General features: G+C 42.7%; 1 protein-coding gene across 3 annotated transcripts in view; it reads left to right on the forward strand.

Annotated features, from left to right (window-relative positions):
- Positions 1-18,665, forward strand: part of TOPAZ1 (testis and ovary specific PAZ domain containing 1) — a 379,149-nt gene that overhangs the window by 58,168 nt on the left and 302,316 nt on the right. For all 3 annotated transcript variants that reach the window (XM_029589384.1, XM_029589385.1, XM_029589387.1), the window contains 3 exons: positions 11,882-12,003; positions 12,462-12,526; positions 18,494-18,612. In XM_029589384.1, coding sequence (XP_029445244.1) covers positions 11,882-12,003; positions 12,462-12,526; positions 18,494-18,612 — 306 coding nt within the window. The remainder of the gene's footprint in view (positions 1-11,881; positions 12,004-12,461; positions 12,527-18,493; positions 18,613-18,665) is intronic.

The following is an 18,665-nucleotide window of genomic DNA, read 5'->3' on the forward strand; positions in this document are numbered from 1 at the left end:
CAGATATTGCTACTTTGCTACAGGCTAGGAGACCATCCACTTCTTGCTTACATCCGAGTGTGGGGAGTGTTTGACTTGTGGTGTATGGAGGAAGGTCTGGAGCCTCCGTGGGTAGAAGTTTCTCAGGTCTTAGCCTTTTTGGAAAGTGGCTTAGCAATGGGGCTGGCCTACAATTCTCTCAGAGCAGGTGGCAGCCATAGGATGTCTTTGAGGTAAGCTTCAGAGGTTGCTATTGGTCTCCCATCCAGATGTCATTCGTTTTCTGAAGGGGGTGAAGTATTTGTGTCCACTGGTCCGAAGGATGTGTCTGTCGTGGACCTTAATTTTGTTGTTCAGGTGTTGTGTTTACCTTCGTTTCAACCATTGAGACAGGTATCTTTGAAGGATCTCACTCTGAAGACTTTCTTCTTGGTGGTGATTTGTTCGTGCACATAGATTTCGGAGCTTCAAGCTTTGTTGTATAGAGATCCCTTCCTTCTGATTATAGACGATGGGATTTCATTGCGTATGGTTCCTTCCTTTTTACTGAAGGTCGTCTTCTCGTTTCATCTCGGTGGAGTTTCCTGAGTTTCTGCATTTGACATTAGAGGCACTGCATGCAAAGGAGCTTCATTTATTGGCTGTTTGTTGGTTTCTGTTGTGTTATCATAAGGTCACTAGCATTGGCGTTCAGATCCTTTTTTTGCTTTAAGAACATAAGAAAGTGCCATACTGGGTCAGACCAAGGGTCCATCAAGCCCAGTATCCTGTTTTCAACAGAGGCCAAACCAGGCCACAAGAACCTGGCAAGTACCCAAACACCAAGAGGTACCCATGCTACTGATGCCAGTAATAGCAGTGGCTATTCCCTAAATCAACTTGATTAATAGCAGTTAATGGACTTCTCCTCCAAGAACTTATCCAAACCTTTTTTAAACCCAGCTACACTAACTGCACTAACCACATCCTCTGGCAACAAATTCCAGAGCTTAAATGTGCATTGAGTGAAAAATAATTTTCTCAGATTAGTTTTAAATATGTTACTTGCTAACTTCATGGAGTTCTTCTAATCTTTCTATATCCACAAGAGTAAATAACCAATTCACATTTACCTGTACTAGACCTCTCATGATTTTAAAGACCTCTGTCATATCCCCCCCTCAGCCATCTATTCTCTAAGCTGAACAGCCCTAACCTCTTTAGCCTTTCATGATAGGGGAGCCATTCCATTCCCTTTGTCATTTTGGTCGCCTTTCTCTGTACCTTTTCCAGTGCAACTATATCTTTTTTGAGATATGGTGACCAGAATTGTACACTGTACTCAAAGTGCGGTCTCACCATGGAGCAATACAGAGGCATTATGACATTTTCTGTTTTATTCACCATTCCCTTCCATATAATTCCTAACATTCTGTTTGCTTTTTTGACTGCTACAGCACACTGAGCCGATGATTTCAATGTATTATCCACTATGACTCCTGGAACTTTTTCCTGGGTGATAGCTCCTAATATGGAACTTAATATCATGTAACTACAGCATAGATTATTTTTCCCTATGTGCAACACCTTGCACTTGTCCACATTAAATTTCATCTGCCATTTGGATGCCCAATCTTCCAATTTCGCAAGGTCCTTCTACAATTTATCACAATATGCTTGTGATTTAACTTCTCTGAATAATTTTGTTTCATCTGCAAATTTGATTACCTCACTCCTTGTACGCCTTTCCAGATCATTTATCAATATATTGAAAAGCAGTGGTCCAAATACAGATCCCTGAGGCACTCCACTGTTTACCCTTTTCCACTAAAAAAAATTGGCCATTTAATCCTACACTCTGTTTCCTGTGTTTTAACCAGTTTGTAAACCACAAAAAGACATAGCCTCCTATCCCATGACTTTTCAGTTTTCTTAGAAGCCTCTCATGAGGGACTTTGTCAAACGCCTTCTGAAAATCCAAATACACTACATCTACCGGGTCACCTTTATCCACATGTTTATTAACCCCTTCAAAAAAATGAAGCAGATTAGTGAAGCAAGACTTCCCTTGGGTAAATCCATGCTGTGTTCCATTAAACCATGTCTTTCTATAAGCTCTGTGATTTTGATCTTTAGAATAGTTTCCACTTCTAGTGCCTGAGTTCTGGCATCGGTCTTCCTCCTCAACAACCCATTGGAGGCTTATCCGGTGAAGACAACCAATCAGAAGAGTTGTTGAACTCTCACCGGAATGAATTTGAGCCCCCATTTGAGACTTCTCAATCTGTAGGGATTTCTCCAAATTAACATTGTGGAATTGTGAGTGAACTTGTTTTATCAACTAATATGGATATAGTACAACAACACTCGGAGGAGCCTACTAATGTTACACTCACAGATTTGTGAAGTGTGCTAGCTAGGTTAAATTCCAATATCTCTCTCAAATAAATGCTCATCTCTCCTCCTTAGTTAATACTAATAGTTCCTTGATTGAACAACATAGTAAGAAAATCTCTGAATTAGAAGTATATGTTTCAACATTGAATTTTAGAGTCCAACTGATGCAAAATGCTGAGAATATGCCCATTAAGGATAGTCTATTACTCCATACTGAAATGGAAAATGTTGAAAATTTGATAAGATCAAAATAAATTGCATTTAGTTAATTTCCCTTACACTTGTTTACTTTCTCCTTTTGAGATTTTTAAGAGGGGGAGGGAAAAGATAGTGGCAGGTGGAGGAATTGGGGCCTCATAGGGCAAAGTGAAAGGAGACTGGCCAGGGGAATAGGGTGGAAGAGACACTCTTACAGTGAACTTCTAGGGAAATTGTGCTGAAAATATTTAAAACTCTGCATCTTTAAGTAATATTTTTTTTCTGAATTACATTTTAAATTACTTATCATTTTGACAATATACATAATTTTGCAGAATTTTGTTTTTATGTGTAGAATTTAAAATTTTTTTGTGCAGAATTCCCCAGGAGTAAATATTATTTTCCTTCATTAGTGCTGCCATTACCTTGCTCACCACTGATGTTAACCTAATAGGTTTTCTGCTTCCTCCCTGTTCCACCCTTGTGGAGCCTATCCTGTTTCAATTGATGATTTTAACAGGGCTGTAAAGGGGTGCAGTCAGCATCATGCTTAATTCTTTGTGTTTAAACAATTTTATTGTCAATCCAGAGAAAATGCAAACAAAAATATGACATGGTAAGTATAACATATAGAGTATAAAACAGATGAATACAATGGCATCACCCACAATGTCAAACAGCTGAAAAGAATTGTCTTTTTATCATTGCTTACACCTCAGCCCCTCAACCCCTCCACCCCCCATCCTCCCACACAACCATGACCACATAGAGTATGTAATACAGTTGTGAAATGAATAATTATACGCACAGATCATGAATAAATATATGAAAGGGAAAGAGTAATTCAGTAGCAAATATCAGAGTATTATATATAAGGTAAGTGAGTAAGCCATCTGGAGCAAGACCAACTGGGAGTTTCACATAAGAAGGAACACCATGGTGTGGGTACTGGTGCCAGTACAGAAAGTGGTCAGGATATCAAAGGAAGTGCAAAGATTGTGTTATCTCATCAAACAGCCTAAAAATAATAGTATAAAAACAAGGACTCTAATAGGCATACGTCTCCAGGCCATGGTTCAAAACCAGGAAAAGTATATTGAGCACTATAATTGCTCCTCCAATCATGTAATATATGAGCCCCCATGTGTGTAGGACCCCCTTTAATCTGTCGTGATGTAGAGCAGTTAGTCTACTCAGCTGGTAGTGGTGGTATTTTTCCAATGTAATGCAATTTCTGTCCTGGCTGCAATAAAAACATGAAGCATAAAGTGTTCTTTTTTATGCCCCTGTATGGGAAGACCCAACAGTACATGCCATGGATAATTTAGAAACCACATATTTGTGCCTAACTGTAAACTCTTGTGATGGTGCACTACTAAATGACGGTATAGAAAAGCTTTAAATAAATAAATACTACCTGCACCTGTAGTACTCAGGAGAGCCATGTAAAGGGAAGTTGCCATAGTTGTGCTATTTTAGGACATTCCCACCATATGTGGTAATAGGTACCAATTTGTCCACACTCTCTCCAGCAACTGTCTGGGAGGGCTGGATTGAATCTGTGCAATGTTACTGGAGTGTAATGCCAGCGATATATTAATTTATAGCAATTTTCCTGTAACCCAGTGGACATGGAGCATTACCTATCCGTGAGATATATTACTGCCCAGTCTCTCTCATCTAGGGTGGAGTGAAAATCCGTTTCCCAGAGAGTATGGTGCCTGGGTTTAGAAGTGGGCTGTCCGATAAGAAGGTTTATATATTTTAGATATCACTCCCCTGAGTGTCTCAGCGTGCTTACAAAAATTTCCAAATAATGTGCCTATCACTTTTACAGTGCCTCGACGGAGGCCTCGCTGTATGAAATGATAAAGTTTGGCATAGTGTAAGAAGTCAGCCCCCACCAGTGAGTACCTATCACAGATTTGTGCTAAAGACATAGGGGTTCCTTGATGGAGCACATGTTCCAGTCTGGTAATACCAGCCTGGATCCATTGCTTTGAAGTCTGGGATAAAGCTGTACCAGAGTAAACAGTGTTTGAAAACAAATTGGACAAAGGAAAATAGTGTTCCTTCCCCACCAGAACCGTTTTCCACTGGTGCCACACCTTGATGGTAGTTTGTAATGCGTATAGGAAGTGTTGAGTGTGTGCCCACGTCTTGGTAGGTTGCCACAGAAAGGCCTCTATTGGGAAAGCCCCCAACAACGATTGCTCTAACAGCACCCATTGCGGAATATCAGCTGTGCGGTGGAGAACCACTAGTGCCCAGAGTTGGGCAGCACAGAAGTACCAATACAAATTAGGAATTTGTATGCCACCCCTATCCTTAGTTTTGTATAGCGTGGACCTAGCAACCTGTGGTGGGCGCCTTCGCCAAATGAAATTGCATAAGGTCTGTTGCCACTTTTTAAGCATAGAGGAGGGTATACAGATGGGCATGGTGGTGAAAAAATAGAGAAAACTGGGTAGAATGTTCATTTTAATTATGGCCATTCTCCCCAGCCATGAATGGTGGGGTTGGTGCCATTTTGTTAAATCTGTCTGGATGGAGGTGAAGAGTGGGTTGTAATTTAACTGAAATAACTGGCTGTTGTGAGAACCCAAATGGACCTTTAAATATTTCAGAGATGAAGTTGCCCATTTAAATGGAAATTTCTGACGCTAAGCTTGGACAGTGAATGTGGGTAGAGTTAAGTAACTGATTTATCATAATTGACCTTCATACCGAAAATGACGTGAACCCAATTAATTCCCTCATCACCCCTTGCAGGGAGGACTCTGGGTCCGTGAGTGTGAACATGACATCATCTGCAAAGAGAAATATCTTGAAGTGATGATTCCCCCTTCTTATCCCTTGAATATGAGGTGCTGCCCGGACCCTAGTGGTGAAAGGTTTGAGAAAGAGGGCAAACAACAAGGGAGATAGCGGACACCCTTGGCATGTTCCTCTCTGGATATCAAAGGGGTCACCATAACTGCCATTCGCTTTAACCTTAGCCAGAGGGTGGTCATACAGCTTTCCAAGCCAGGTCAAAAAGGGATCTCCAAAGGACAAGCTTCTCAATGTCTTAAATAAGAAAGACCAATGAACAAGGGCAAATGCTTTTTCAGCATCTAGGAAGAGAAGAATGGCAGGAGTGCGTTCACTATGGACTAAGTCAATAATGTTGACTATCCTCCTAACATTGTCTGCCGCCATCCGGCCTGGGACAAAACCCACCTGGTCACTGTGGACTAGTCTCGGCAGCACCCCGTTAAGTCTAGCAGCTAGCACCCTGGCCAATATTTTTAAATCATTATTAATTAGAGAGATAGGCCTGTATGAACCACATCTGGTGGGGTCCCTACCAGGTTTAACCAAAACCATAATTCCAGCTGTGTTGGAGTCTCGAGAAATGGCTGCAGCTCCTAGTAAGGAGTTGAACATATTTGTTAATGGGCCTACCACCGTCTTAGCAAACCGTCTATAATAAGTACTGGTGAATCCGTCCAGACCTGGTGCTTTACCGGGTTTGAGGTTCTTTATAGCGGTAAGCACTTCGGTGACTTCACTAGGCTTGTCTAAGAATTCCCTTTGTGCTGGAGTGAGAGTTGGGAGTGGGACTGACTACAAGTAGTCATCAATAGCCTCGTCAGCTATCGAGGAGTTTTGCGAGTATAATTGGGAGTAAAATTCAGTGAAAGAATCTCGTATGTCTGCCAGGGTGGATGTTAACTGCCCTTGAGTGTTATATATTTTTGCCACTACAGTTTGCGCCCGGGCTGCCCTCAATTTCTGGGCTAGGTATCTACCTGCTTTGTTGCCCACCTCAAAAAAGTTTTGTTTTAATAAAGTAAGATGATGGCTAATGGCGGTATCCTCTAGAGAGCGACTCTGATCTTTAATTCTCAACAGTTTCCTATATATGGGCTCTGAGCGCGAAGAGCTATGTTGCTGTGTTAGTGAAGCTAACTCCTGCAGCAGAGAGTTGCGTTGTCTGTCTTTCTTTATTGCAATATGTAGCTTGAGCAATACATACTCCTCTCATTACTGCCTTTGAGCATTCCCAGACAGTTAAAGGGGACATATCGTCTGTTTGGTTCTCTCTAAAGTAGTGTGTCATATGGGTCTCCATCTGGGTGGCAAAGGCAGAGTCTTTCAAAAGACTGTCATTAAGCCTCCATGGGCGATAACCTATACCAATATCTCTAAGGTTAAAGGCCGCCCATATCGGGGTGTGATCGGACCAAGTAATATTATCAATTCCCACCCATTGTATTTGGGGTTGTAGTTGAGCCGAGAAAAAGAAATAATCTATTCTAGTATAGGTGCCATGGGGGTTAGAGTAAAATGTATATGAGCTGGAGTGAGGGTATCACTTTCTCCAGATATCAATGAGGCCCCACTGTTCCAGAAAGATATGCCACGGCTGCCGTAGGCCAGATGGAGCCACCTTTCGAGCATTAGAATCTGTGAGGGTCCAGTATAGCATTGAAGTCACCCCCTAAAATGAGGTCTCCCTCTAGATACTGCTGCAATAATTTGTCGAGAGTAAAATGCTTTTTGATTAGTGTTTGGAAAATAAACATTCAATAGTATCATGACACACTTACCCACTCTAACTCGTAGTAATATGTACCTGCCTTGTGGGTCTAGCACTTGGAGGAGTTCCTCACATACAAAATTAGGAGAGAATAAAATTCCCACCCCAGTGTACCGATTTTGTTTGGTACTAGCTGCCCAGTAGTGTACTGGATATTGTGGGAAGTTCAAGACACATGTCTGCGAACATGTGTCTCCTGGATAAACACAATCCCTGCATTCTGTCTTTGCATTTCCCGCTTTAGGAGTAACCGTTTTCTACGAGTGTTCAATCCTTTGACATTCAGTGATACTATATTAGTCGCCATCATGTCTTAACTATGAATTGTGGAGCTTATGGTCCTAGGACAACAAACCTGCACCTAAGTGATTGCCCAACATGGTATCTGCTCCTCCCAGAGGCCAAAGCTCACCCCTCTCCTCCAAGAGTTCTCTCTCCCTTCCCTCCCATTCTGTGTGCATAAAACTGTGTGTCATGTCGCGTCCCCTGTAGGTCCTGGAGCACACCACTATCCACTAGTGGGGTACTATATGTAAGGGGGTTGCTGTTAACCCGAACCGTGAAAACATCCCCCTTCATCCCCACCCCCCCAAGCCCCATATATCATACTGTAGTAATAGATGAACTTACAGAAACCCATTCTAGGAACAACAAATATAAACAAACACCTCACCAATGTCCTGAATCAGGAGAAGAGAGGTGATAACAAGAGCTATAATATATATGAAAAACCAGAAAAGTTGCTTAGAATTATATTAACTGTTTGTGGAACTGATGCAAATCTTTGGCAGCAACCAACTTTATGCTGCTAGTTAAAAAGGTAGTATTCTCAGCTTTACCATCTGTCCTGGCACATTACCCTGGATCCGTTTGCTGAGAACGTGGATTGTCTGGCTGTCTCCTCTGTCTTTTCCCCTCCTTTATCTGCTCGCTGCCAGCATGGTGCGGAGTCCAGTTTCGATGCTGTGGCCGCCATCTTGGGGGCTTGAAAGGAGGTAGTCAGCTGAGCCTTAGTGAATGCCTCATATGCCTCCGCAACAGTTTTGACCAGGTATGTCACTCCCTGGACCTGAAATGACAAACCAAACGGGTATGTCCAATGGTATCTCAGTTTGTGAGCCCTTAGATTCGCAGTGACTTCACGGAGGTCAAATATTTTCTTTAGTGTGATGGGAGCTAGGTCCTGGTATACAGAAATAGCATGGTTGTGCCACTTTATATCTTTTTTTTCTTCCTGGAGATAGCATAAATCCGTTCCTTTAGTGCATAACTGTGAAAACAGAGCACAATATCTCTAGGTCTCTGATCTCTTCTAGGTCCCAGAGCCCTATGCGCTCGTTCAAAGCGGATCACAGGGGTAGCTGTCATGGATTCCTCCATGTTTCCATTGTCCAAGGTGAGGATATGGGTACAGATTTGTAAGGCTACTGACTGTGCATCAGCAAATTCCGTGGTATCCGGTACGCCCCTGATGCGCAGATTGCTCCACTGACTCCTATTTTCCAAGTCCTCAACCTTCTGCTTGTGAGGTTATATACTGATTATTCAGGTGATTGATAGCTTCCCCTTGGCTATCAACCCGGTTCTCTACTTCATCCACCCGGGTACCCAACGCGGCCATGTCTTCCTTAAGATCAGCTATGGAGGCCATTATGTCCATTTTGTGTTGTTTCTGGTCCGCCCGCAAATCCATGAACCATTGCCGAGCTTCCTCGCTAGTTAGAAGAGCTGCCGATGCCATTGCTGGTTGTCCAGGGTTGGGTTCCTGCGTGTCCTCCGCGATCGTGGATTCCACCGGATTGAGGCCCTCATGCTCGGTGCCATCTTGGTTGGGCTCCGGCTGTAGCTTCCCGTAAGAAAACTGCCGCAGATCACTCGTTTTCCTTTTTGCAGCCATCTGTGGCCGCCGCTGAATATTAGTACCTTGTTCTCCAGTTTAAGCTGCCAAAATTAAGCACACTAGCGCTGATTTCGTGGGTTTTAGGGCTCGGGGTGAACGGAGCCCAGCGGTCATACATCTGCACACATCGGTTCCTGAACAACGCCCCTCCCGTGTTTTAATTCTTTGAACATCCAGAGTTGTACTCCATCAGGTCTCAGAGCCTTGTTTTCTTTCAAGTGTGTGCCAGTATCTTGATTACTACTTTCCTAGTAAACTGTAAAGTGTTTAACTCCACAGTGCCTTTATGTATTTTTTCCCTTTATTTTGGTTCCATCACTTTCTCCATCTAGTGTGAATGTCAAAGAAAAGTATTTCTATCCTGCTTTATTGCCAGTTTTAGGTTGGTAACATAAACATTCATAAAAAGAAACTCTAAAATCTCAATACAAAAATACAATACACACAAAAAACCCCCCCACTATACTCCAAAGCTGTTAATTCATTAGTTGATTAAACATACACAATGATCAACAATAACATTCCTGTCGAGCAAGTCATGCTAATTAATTGCCTCACCTCTTTGTGACAACCCAGCTTGGTGCATTTGCCTCCCCTCTACTACTCCTTCTGAATAAAGCCCATCTCTTCAATCAAACTCACTAGTAAAATCCTATCTGGTAATCAAACACAAAATATCAAAAATCATAAAAGACCAGAGTAAAAAGATGTGTATTCAGGAGCTTACTAAAATGCCCAATATTAGAGGCTACTTTACTTGTCTTAGGCAGAGCATTCCAGAGTTGGAGACCAGCTATGCAAAAAATGGGGGTTTGAGTTTTAGCTAATCTTTTAAGCTTGACTAACGGTACACCTAATAAATTATATTGAGATGAACGAAGAGTGTGATAGTCAAGCTACGCAGAGCCAAGCCATAAACTGCTTTGTAATTGAAATTTCACCCTCTTCTACATTGGAAACCAATGCAATTTAAACAAAATTCGGGTAATGTGATCTTACAAAAGAGTGCTGGCTACCAAGCAAGAAGCTGTATTTTGTATTAACTGCAGCACTTTTGTGGCTGAGTAGGGAAGACTTAACTACAAAGAATTTTAATAATCAATGGATGAAACGAATACATACACTACAGTCTGAAAATCAGACTCATTAAGGAGTAGTTTGTTTTGCAAAATATGCAATTTAGTAAAGGAATTATTGACTACAGTCTTTATTTGAGGATGGAGTGATAGACCAGAATCAGTGAGAACACCCAAATTCCAGACCTGTTGTTGAGCTGGTATTTTAAAGCCATCAAATTTAAGTAATATAATTGTATCTGATACAGGAAAATTGGCCAGCAACATGATCTGTCAACTTCAAATTCAAGGCTAATTTATTACAAGTCAGCCAAATTTTGATAGAAGACAAGCAGTGAGAGAACATCTTCAAACCATCCTCTATAGAAGAGGTGATAGAAAAATAAAACTGAATATCATATGCATAGTTTATAGCCTACTCCTAGGTTCGAGAGAACTTGACAGAGTGGGAAAATTGTAAATAGCAATAGTATTGGCGAGAGGACACCTATATGTAATGGATGGAAGGCTGAAACAGTAGACCCTATAGACATCTTTTGATAATGATTATGCAATTGTGCATTTCCCAAGCTGCCTTCTATAATATAGGTTAGATAAACGTTCTAGCTAGAGCACTAGAAACATAATAAGTGGGGGAAATTTAGTAGATACACGTGGCAAAGCAATAGGCCTTTTCCTCAGTTCCCTCCCAGTCCGCTCCAGTAAAGAAGCGGACTAGGAGGGAACTTCCTAAATCTCCTAGCTAACCTGCCTCCCTTTTAGCCTATTCGCCCTGACTCCTAATAACCCACTGACTCCACTTGCTTTTTTTTTTTTTTTTTTAAACTTACCAGCAGTCCGGAGTAGCAGCAACCTGCGACAGTCTGTCGTTCCCAGTGGTGCTTCAGCGGGACAGTGCCATTAATGCACTGTCCCGGCCCGCCCCTTTTTTGGAAACCCTTTCTTCTGTGCGCACTGGGAGATACACGCATGGCTGCGGGCATTTGAAAATCTGCGTGGTGCACACATATGTCCTAGCCATGTGCTTATCTCCCAGTATAGGCATCGTAGGCCTTTGAAAATTTGGTCTTAAGCCAGCAAAGATAAACATGCCACTGAATGTAAACATTCTATTGTATAAGCCCATAAGTCTATACATTTAAACCAAAATAGAGTATAAATACAAGATGAATTGTAAGTCCATGGCTTCTGTCTTATCTCTGATGTGTCAGAGGATAGCAGTCCGAGACCTGTCATTTAACAGTTATGGGTGAGTTAGCCACTTTCTTTTTTCTGTATCCATTTTTTAAAAGATGTCGTCATTTTTACTCATAAAGAATATATGAGCAATTTACGCATATATAATCATATTCTTTTACTGAATATTCTTTTGTCTGCTTACTGATTTGCTTTGTACTTATAAATATTTATTGCTCTCACACTAATATATTAACTCTTAGGAGCAATGATTTATTATACTTATACGGCATGAGCTCCTGGAGAGAATGAGTGACCTGTGAAGGGTACACCTTGTAGTTAATACCCTCGTCCAGTACTACCTGACGGTATGAACCCAAGACAAATGCTGCAGGCTCTTCTATTTGCACTGGTATCCAGAAGCTGTTGAAATGCTGCATCTGCAACACTTCAGTTTATGTAAAATTTGGGTGAAAATCTGTTTAAACCAATAATGAAGGACCCTAAGTATCTACAATGCACCATTGTTTTAAATGACTTATCTTAATCGTCTGACACAGAGATTTACTGAATGTTTACTATTCCTTTCAGGAAATCAGATAAAGCACAGTTCCTCATTTGGAAGTGAATCTGTAGGAGGATATACTGAAGAGTCTTTTGAGGAAGGACAACTAACAGAGTCTGAAGACCACCATTTTGACGTGGCTGCAGAGGTATTACAAAAATACTCTTTCCTTCCAATTCCTGAATTAGTGTATGAACACAGACCAGACATAATTTTCTTCAAGATTGTGGGGTGGCCATGAATTAGTCATTGTTTTGGGTGTTGTTTTTTAGTTTTAGTTGTTTTTTTTGTTGTTGTTGCTTGTGGTATTAAGAGTTTGTTGTATTCTGACATGATTTCTGCCTAATGGTGGTAGTATCAAGTAGATGGCCTAACTTTTTATTCTGTAAAATCCAAAGGTTGCATCTTATATTTCTGTGGAACTCACTTTATCGCTTATCAGACTGAACTCTCCCAGTTATCAGAAGCTTTTTCCAAGTAAATGAAAAGTTACATGCTTAGCAGTATCGTGGAATCATGCAGTAAATAAATCCAGTAATAGTTGAATATTCTAAAGTGTGATCTGTATGTTAAACTTTGTACTTAACTATAAATATCCTTTCACAGTGCAGGTTTCCTGAAAAAGTTGATGTAAAAGAAGAAAAAACAAATATTTGTGAAATTAAAAAAAGGTATGTCTGATAGCCTCTTTTACACCAGTACTGATTCTGCTGAATGTAGAATATATTTATCTTCAAAAATAAGTGAGAAAAGTTCATAATTTGTATTTGTTTCATTATTTCGTTATACTGCCTTTCCAAATAACATCAAAGCAGTTTACGATCAAATACATTGAGAATAGAACACAACAATGTAGATAAAAATAATATCGCTAACATGGTAAAAGTCCTAATACTATAAAAACAATTCTAATAAAAAAAAATAAAAAATACAGTAAATGCATTTCGGCAGAGAGTAAATGATGGTCTATTAAAAAAGCAACATCTTGTAGCTATCTAGCATAGTTCTTGCAAATATCTACAATTAAAACATTCCACAAAATACTTTAAAATTATTATCCTAATAAAAGCAACATAAATGCAATTCCTCCAGATCAACTTAACAAAGTGTTAAGTGAAGGTCTGCTCGAAAAGCTATATCATTCTGAAATTTAGTATAGTTTAGTTCTTTATGAATACCTGTGGTTAAGGCGTTCCACAAAAAGGACCTTGATAGCTCAGAGCAACCTCTTTTGTACATTCCAACCTAATTATTGTAGAACCAAGTAAATTTAACAGATCTTGCTGCCTCTGGAACAGCAATAAGGTACTAGAAGATCTGCCATATATCCCAGTGATCCCCTTATCAATGGCCTTTAAAATAAAAAAAAAAGTCCTAAAATGTACTTGATATACAATAGGAAACCAATGAATTTTTTTAAACAAGGTGTTATGTGATTATATTTCTTTAAACCATAAATAATTTTGGCAGCAGTAATTTGAACAATTTATCACCTTCTAATAGAAGATACTAGTAAACACATTAATAATCCATTACAATAGTCCTAAATGACTACAAATTAGAGAGTGAATATTAGCTTGCAGGTCATTTCTTTAAAAATAGTCACAAATGTCTTACATATTGCAAATAAGAGTTCTCACCAGTGCTGTAATCTGACCACCCTATTATCAAATTTAACACTGAATTTGTATCCTGTCTCTCAGCAGAATGTTAATATCAGCCATTTGAGGATGGATATTAGTGAGATTACTTTTCCTTAAAATCCATAATACCTCTGATTTCTGAGGATTAACTTTAAGCTTCTCCTAGGACAAGCAGGATGGTAGTCCTCATGTGAATGACATCATTGATTGGAGCCTGATATAGAAAACTTATGTCAAAGTTTCTGGAACTTTGACTGAGCATGCCCTAGTCCATGCGGGTTCCCTCTTCAGTCTCTCTCTATCCGCGGAGCTTTTGCCTCACAGTAGAGTGAGCTCATGGCTTTTGTCTTGAAATTGCCATAGAAAACTTTCCCACCATCCTGTTTGGATTTTCGCATGAATTCATCGAACGTGGATCCCTTTCTGTTCCCTCTAGTTTCCCCAGTCAGGTTTTTCGGCAGTTCGGTAAGTCTTATTTTGCTTCTGTCCCCCCCCTCCCCCCCATGGCAGCGGTACCTCAGTGCCCGCTGGCGTTAACTGCCCACCGTCAAGTGTCTCGTTTTTTCCCTTTTCTTTCATTTGTCAAGGATTTCAGTTTCCATCGGTGCCCTCAGAGTCCGAGGATCATGTGCATCAGGGACCCCCACAAGGTATGTGTCCTGTGCCTGGGGGCATCGCATGACGTCAGGGTTGCCACGTGCGTCCAGATTACCCCTAAGGGAAGTCGTGCTTGGGAGACAAGATGGAGAAGCTCTTCGGGTCAAGGAAGTTTGAGGCATCAGTGGCATCTGCACCGATTGACCTGGGATCTGCGCCGATGGACACCAAGCCATTGGCATTGGCAGAGCCATCGTATCTTTTTGCACCGTTGGTGGATAGGGGTGCCGAGGACTGGCCAATATTGGTCTCTTCCAAGTCAAGGATGTTTGGTTCATCGTCGCCAGGGAAAGACTGAGCTGAGCACCGAAGGCAGCCAAGGAAGCATCGGCATCAGTCACCCTTGATGCATGATGCCAGGCTCAGGAAGGCACTGGATAATGCCGTGATGCCCCCAAAGCAACCTCGTGGCGAGGAGTGCCCATCCTCCATTGGTGCTGGGGGTCCGCAACTGTCTCCACCAGTCCTGGTGCCAGTCGCTGATCCACTTCTGGGATCCGAGGAAGATTTGTCCATCCCTCCTGCCTCCCAGTCTATATTGGCTTCAGCAACTTTCAAGGGAGGAGGTGGAGCGCAGGGTCCAGGTGGCGGTCCAGCAGGCGTTGCAGGGCATCGAACCGGCAGCACAGACTGTGCCAGTGCCGATACCCTGCTGGAACAGCTCAACGTGCTTATCTGTGTGTTACCGACCCAGTTGCCGCCAGTTCCCCAGAGGCCATCGATACCTAGTGGGGCACCAATGCTTCCCCCGACCAATACGGTGCTCGTTGCCAGTTCCTCCTTTGAGAAAACTCCATCAAAGCCAGCAGAGACACCAAAGCCTGCAGCTCCCCATCCAGCTTTGCTGGGGCCTGCACCAGTGCTACTGATGCCCATGCCTCTGGACAAAGGCTGAGCACCCAGGGCCCCATCCCCTGTAGAGTACAGTGAGGATGAGGCCCATATGACCTCTGGGGGATGACACTGTGGAATCCTCCTCCAAAGACTCGGAGAGTCTCCCTTCGGAACAGTCTCCTCCAGATGAGCAAAAGAGGTCTCCTCCAGAAGATCCGACCTTCGCAGGTTTTCTATTGACTATGGCGGAGGCCATCCCTTTTCAGTTAATGATGGAGGAGAATGCCAGGCATAAGATGCTGGAAATCGTCCAGTTTGTGGAGGCCCCTAAAGAGATCGTGGTGTTCATGGCTCATGAGATCTTTAGGTAGTTGCTGCTGAGGATCTGAGTACCTCCTGTTAATAGCCCTGGTACAGGCCTGGCCACCGGGGACCCTGCTATACGCCTTCCCTCCGTGGCCCTTGCTGGGTGCAATCATTCACAAGATCCAGCGGCACAGAGGGCTGGTTCTTCTGGTGGCCCCGGACTGGCCAAGAAGACCCTGGTATGCAGACATGAGAAGACTACTGGCAGGGAATCCACTACCCCTGCCCCCACACAGAGACCTGCTACAACAAGGTCCCATCCTCCACGAGGATCCAGCTCAATTCTCTCTTACGGTCTGGCCATTGAGAGGGCCCGCCTGAGAAAAAGGGGATACTCGGGGGCAGTAATAGATACTCTCCTCCGAGCAGGCAAATTCTCCACATCTCTAACATACATAAGGATCTGGAGAGTCTTTGAGGCCTGGTGCGAAGACCACAACGTCAAACCACGCTCCTCTAAAGTTCCCGTGATTCTGGAATTCCTACAGAATGGACTACAGAAGGGTCTGTCCCTCAACTCCATCAAGGTACAGGTAGCCGCATTGTCATGCTACGGCTCCAGGAGCGAGGACGACAGCATAGCCTCGCACCCAGATGTATCACGCTTCCTGAAAGGAGTCAAACACATTTGCCAACCACTAAAGTGGCCAGTGCCCCTGTGGAACCTCAACCTCGTCTTGGAGTTCCTAGCGGGATCCGCCTTCAGACCCCTCCGAGGCCTGTCCCTCTGTCTGTTAACCTTGAAGACTGTGTTCTTGCTGGCCGTGTGTTCGGCCCGCCGCATCTCAGAGCTACAGGCACTGTCCTGCCGTGAGCCGTTCCTCAGACTCACCCCGGGGACCATTCAGCTACGCACGGTTCCCTCCTTCCTCCCCAAAGTGGTCTCACACTTCCACCTTAACCAAACCATCTCACTACCTACGATGGACGGTTTGAAGAAGTCGGAAGAAGCCCGTAGTCTACGCCATATCAACATCGGCAGGCTCCTATCCAGATACCTGGAAATGTCGGAACCAGTACGAAAGACTGACCACCTTTTCGCCCTTCACAGCGGGAAGAGGCAAGGGGAAGCGGCCTCACGGGCAACCATTGCCCGCTGGATCAAGGAAGTCATCAAGGCGGCCTACGTAGAAGCGGGAAAACCACCACCTCTACAGGTCAAGGCCCATTCTACCAGAGCCCAGGCGGTTTCCTGGGCAGAAACTAGAATGCTGTCACCTGCCGAGTTCTGCAGGGCGGCAACATGGTCCTCCATCCATTCCTTCTCCAGATTCTACCGTCTGGATGTGCAGGCTCGGGAGGACACAACATTTGCAAGGGCAATCCTAAGTGGGCCACGGGCAGCCTCCCACCCAGTTCGGGAGTAGCTTTTATACATCCCATTGGTCCTGAGTCCATCTGCTACACGCTAGGAAATGGAGAAATTACTTACCTGATAATTTCGTTTTCCTTAGTGTAGACAGATGGACTCAGCATCCCACCCTCGGCTGCCATTATGCATGGTTTTTCAACGAATCAAGGGTAAGCCATGTTTTCATTTACCTAGGGCATCCACCCTGCCGGGTGTCGACGCTTTCCGGTTGAGTACACTGGCGGTCTCCGGGTGTCGACGCTTTCCGGTTGAGTACACTGGCGGTCTCCAGCTATAGTCAATCAACCAGTTCAAGTTAATCAAGTTTTTAACGTTCTAACAAAGTTATTTAAGTTATCCATATTAAGTTAATCAATCAGTCAGTCACACATATATCCACAATGCTTTTCAAGGAAGAATACTGAAGCACTGCACTTCCTGCAGGGGTATATGTACTAGGGGCTGACATCAGATTGAAATCTGATCCGTCTCCAACTGCTAACAGTACACTATACCCATTGGTCCTGAGTCCATCTGTCTACACTAAGGAAAACGAAATTATCAGGTAAGTAATTTCTCCAATTTTGCGCAATGTCAGGGTGTGATTGCCACATCCTGAGCCAGCTGTCATGAAGATTAGCAATACTGTTCCTGCATCATCCAGACCACAAGAGGTGCAAGTTAGCACAAGTGAAAGGGGCAAACAGTGACTGCACGATCATAAAGCTCAGTAAGAATAATAGTGTTAGAGACTTCCTGGAAGAGTGGGTAAATCGCAGTGGGACCTGTAGGTAGCACTTATGCACTGAGTATTCTATCTGTGCTGGATTTATCCCATGGTCTGAATCTGGACCTAGGATAGATTCTCTTTTTCATAGCTTCTCTATTGCTCCCTGAGGAATGGTCCCTTTGTGGAGAAGCAACTTAGACCAGAATTATATTTGATCAACTATAGGTATACCTAGGGCAGTTGCTGGACAAAACACTATCCCAAGCAAGAATTGTTTTCGGTATCTCCTTCCATTTTGGGCTTACGTATTTACAGACTCACATTAATTCAAAAAGGTGATATATCATATCCACGCCCCCCTCCCCCCCCCCAATCTTTTTCCAGCTTCTTGTGGAAGTGGTCGCCCTTCTTGTGTACCCATTGCAGTAGTCCTGGCTATAGCTGCCTTGGAACTCTCTATTTCTAGATATATCAGTTCTTACTAGGCACACCTTTCTCTCCATCTGCATCAGTATTTTGAAAGGGGCACAGGCTGTGTGATGTCATAATAATTCTCCCTACATCTAATCTAGAAAACAACCAAGTATTGGTGTAGACTGTACTGAATGAGTAACCAAAAGTTAAGACTTGCATATCTCGGTCCCATGTATCAACTGTTAAATATCCACCAGTTCCTGTTCAGCTATTTGACCTTTAAGAAATTTCAACAATCCCTTTTTCCTTATTAGGTGCTCTGGGTCATGATCTATCAAAGTCTTATTCCAGAACCCATTACAAGAATTTCCTTCAACTCCATATGGAGAATATCAAATCAAATATCTCTAAGAAAAAAAATGGTTTTGCCTTTGTTAGGAAAGAAGCTGAATTTTTTATATACCTCACATGGGTGTACAATTGATCATCTCAACCATTTAGCAGTTTCATATGTTCCTACCTAGGTAAATGTGTCTCCTGAATGAACATGTTTTTAGGAGCTTCAGTAAACTATTAGCTTCTTAAAATAATTTTGTTTTGCTAAATTTGTAATTATGTTGGTATTTTATTTTCAACATTTCAGAGAGAATTCTAAATATTTGGGGTTGTTGAGCAGTACTCTGGTAGAATCTAGCATGCCATTGCCATCTTTGAAAGGACATCCTGATGAAAACTGCAAGCTACCACAACCTTGGAGGAATGGTAAAATATTTTGAATTTAACAGGTTCACTTGGTTAATATTTTTGTTTGTTTG

This window comes from Rhinatrema bivittatum, chromosome 2, assembly GCF_901001135.1.
Source record: "Rhinatrema bivittatum chromosome 2, aRhiBiv1.1, whole genome shotgun sequence".
NCBI lineage: Eukaryota > Metazoa > Chordata > Amphibia > Gymnophiona > Rhinatrematidae > Rhinatrema > Rhinatrema bivittatum.